We start from the raw sequence: 3,346 nt of genomic DNA, 5'->3' as shown, positions 1-3,346 counted from the left end.
ACTTAGCTTATAGAGGGTGGTCGATAAAGATTGAATGTTCCTGTTATGGTATTTAGCTCATACAGGGTGGTCGATAAAGATTGAATGTTCCTGTTATGGTATTTAGCTCATACAGGGTGGTCAATAAAGATTGAATGTTCCTGTTGTGGTATTTAGCTCATACAGGGTGGTCGATAAAGATTGAATGTTCCTGTTATGGTATTTAGCTCATACAGGGTGGTCAATAAAGATTGAATGTTCCTGTTGTGGTACTTAGCACATACAGGGTGGTCGATAAAGAATGAATGTTCCTGTTGTGGTACTTAGCACATACAGGGTGGTCGATAAAGAATGAATGTTCCTGTTGTGGTACTTAGCTTATACAGGGTGGTCGATAAAGATTGAATGTTCCTGTTATGGTATTTAGCTCATACAGGGTGTTGATAAAGAACGAATATTCCTGTTACACATAGTCGGTTTTTTTTTTTGTTTTTTTGCAACAGACTAAAAATAACTTTTTCTGTGCGAATATATCAGTTTACTACTAACTTTTTTTTTTACGAAAGTAACATGTCACTGCATACAGAATAACGGTCCACTATTGGCTCAGTATGCAGGCTTACGATGCTAAAATTCGCGTTTCGATACCCCTGATGGGCAGAGCACCGATAGTCTGTTGTGCATTTTGGGGCTTAACAACAACAGCCGGGTTACAAAACACCTGAGGTTTCGCAGTATAAACCTTTTGTTCAAGGGATTTATGTTTGCCAGAATGGATATTATTGGGTCTCGATTTTATAATCAATTCTGGACAGACACATACGGCATTGTCGTATCTAGCGCTCTGTAAAACCAGGAGTCACGTACACAGGCCAATAGTTTAGAAGACCACAAATCTACGTTTAACATTTTCATATCAATTGCTTTGAAGTAACTGACCAAAAACATACAGTTAGCAAACTCCATATCTCTACACTTAATGTTGTTGTTTGTAGCGCTGTGTATCACCAAACACAAACCAACAACCTAGCAAACTCCATATCTCTACACTTAATGTTGTTGTTTGTAGCGCTTTGTACCACCAAACACAAACCAATAACCTAGCAAACTCCATATCTCTACACTTAATGTTGTTGTTTGTAGCGCTTTGTACCACCAAACACAAACCAAACATTAGTTCTAGAAACATCGTCTGAATTCAGTTTTATAGTACAATCTCCTAAAACACATATTTTACGTACAAGACGGTTGAGCAGGACACCTATATTATTTTGTGTTTATTGGATAAGTGACAAATTTTAAGAAGTTACGATCGTGCGTGTAAGAAAGATGTATAATGTTTTCTATAAAAATAGTATTTTTTAAAAGATAAACTGACTGTGATGCTGCTGTCTTTTAGTTTCGCTTTCCCAAAAACACTAGGCGTATATCAGTGTCGAATACAGGTGTAGCACAACAGCGTTACTAGGCGTATATCAGTGTCGAATACAGGTGTAGCACAACAGTGTTACTAGACATATATCAGTGTCGAATACAGGTGTAGCACAACAGTGTTAGGTGTAAAACTTCAGTGTTTGCTTTCGTCCCACATGTACAAAGCACTAGTCACGACAACGTTAGGTTTGTAGGTTGGGAGTTAGCTAGGCTGTTGGTTTGTGTTTCTATTGGTTAGTCCCACATGTACAAAGCACTAGTCACGACAACGTTAGGTTTGTAGGTTGGGAGTTAGCTAGGCTGTTGGTTTGTGTTTCTATTGGTTAGTCCCACATGTACAAAGCACTAGTCACGACAACGTTAGGTTTGTAGGTTGGGAGTTAGCTATGCTGTTGGTTTGTGTTTCTATTGGTTAGTCCCACTTGTACAAAGCACTAGTCACGACAACGTTAGATTTGTAGGTTGGGAGTTTGCTAGGATGTTGACTTGTGTTTCTGTTTGTTAGACCCACTTCTTCAAATCATTAGACACGACAACTTTAGGTCTGTGGGTTTGGAGTTTGCTAGGTTGGGAACACGAATAAGCATTATTCAAGTGAAAGCGGGTAACAATTAAATGTATATCATGTTGATTCTCAAAACAATTTACTTTAAAATCGCATTATTTATGAAACATACTTACTATTATCATACTTTGAACATTTATTTTTATTCCCTTCGCTACACGTTTGCACTGTTATATCAGATTTTTATATACGATTTGCACTGTTATATCAGAATTTTTATACGATTTGCACTGTTATATCAGATTTTTATACGATTTGCACTGTTATATCAGATTTTTTATACGATTTGCACTGTTATATCAGAATTTTTATACGATTTGCACTGTTATATCAGATTTTTTACACGTTTGCACTGTTATATAAGATTTTTTTATACGATTTGCACTGTTATATCAGATTTTTTTACACGTTTGCACTGTTATATAAGATTTTTTATACGATTTGCACTGTTATATAATATATTTTTTTATACGATTTGCACTGTTATATCAGATTTTTTTATACCATATCAGGAATTATGGTACATGTTTTACTACTAGTTCGTACCTTCGTACTCTGCACACGAAAAACTTGATTCGCTAAAACATGTAGATAGAGGGAAATAACGGGTTTTGGTAAAGTGATCTGGCTTTGAAAGACTTTCCCCAAACAGGCGCGACGTCAGAGAGCTACTGGAGAAAGCAATGTCTTCGTCACAAGATTTTGGCGACGCCGTTATGGACGGTCCCAGTACTCTGCTTTCACAGCCTCGGGCGTAGTTATTCTGTTCTGCAGGTGAGACCGTACTGCCGCAGGCTTGACGCGCCAAACTGAGGTAGTGGAACAACAGAGCGCTGCACGGGCCATATGGCGAGTAGGAGGACGACAAACTTACTGGAGTAGCCGTTGAAAGTCCTGTCGTCGTTACTGGACCTAAAGTAAAGCAAACCAGTTTTTTTATATGTAAATGAACACGCCATAAAATACTCAATGATTTACAGACGAAGAAACAATCAACTAATGTCTTATACCCGACAATATAAATATAATTAACCTTGAGAGATGGGAACAGCTAAGACGGTCTAAAAACATTATGGAAAATTGGTACGTATGTGCTGTTCGTACGGAAATCTTAACAACGAAGTTTTGTAACATAAAAACCAGCCATTCACACTAACTGTTTTCATATAGCATTGTGAAGATGGTGCGAAACTCTTCTTTAAAACATCTTCTCCCAACTCACAGGAGAAGAAGATACAGCGTTGCTCCTATCTCCCGCAAACCAGTTAAACAGTTTACATCAACAGAAATGAGGGGAAGTTTTCTCAGTTAAACAGTTTGCATCAACAGAAATGAGGGGAAGTTTTCTCGGTTAAACAGTTTGCATCG

General features: G+C 37.6%; 1 protein-coding gene across 1 annotated transcript in view; it reads right to left on the bottom strand.

The window, feature by feature from the left end:
- The window catches only part of LOC106467591 (zinc finger protein 391-like), a 14,442-nt gene that overhangs the window by 2,900 nt on the left and 8,196 nt on the right, over window positions 1–3,346 (bottom strand). Inside the window, exon 2 of the mRNA XM_022395801.1 lies at window positions 2,525–2,890. Coding sequence (XP_022251509.1) covers window positions 2,525–2,890 — 366 coding nt within the window. The remainder of the gene's footprint in view (window positions 1–2,524; window positions 2,891–3,346) is intronic.

This window comes from Limulus polyphemus, unplaced genomic scaffold, assembly GCF_000517525.1.
Source record: "Limulus polyphemus unplaced genomic scaffold, Limulus_polyphemus-2.1.2 Scaffold2674, whole genome shotgun sequence".
NCBI lineage: Eukaryota > Metazoa > Arthropoda > Merostomata > Xiphosura > Limulidae > Limulus > Limulus polyphemus.
Note: the sequence above shows the minus strand (reverse complement) of the source record. Positions and strands in the feature narration are given on the sequence as shown.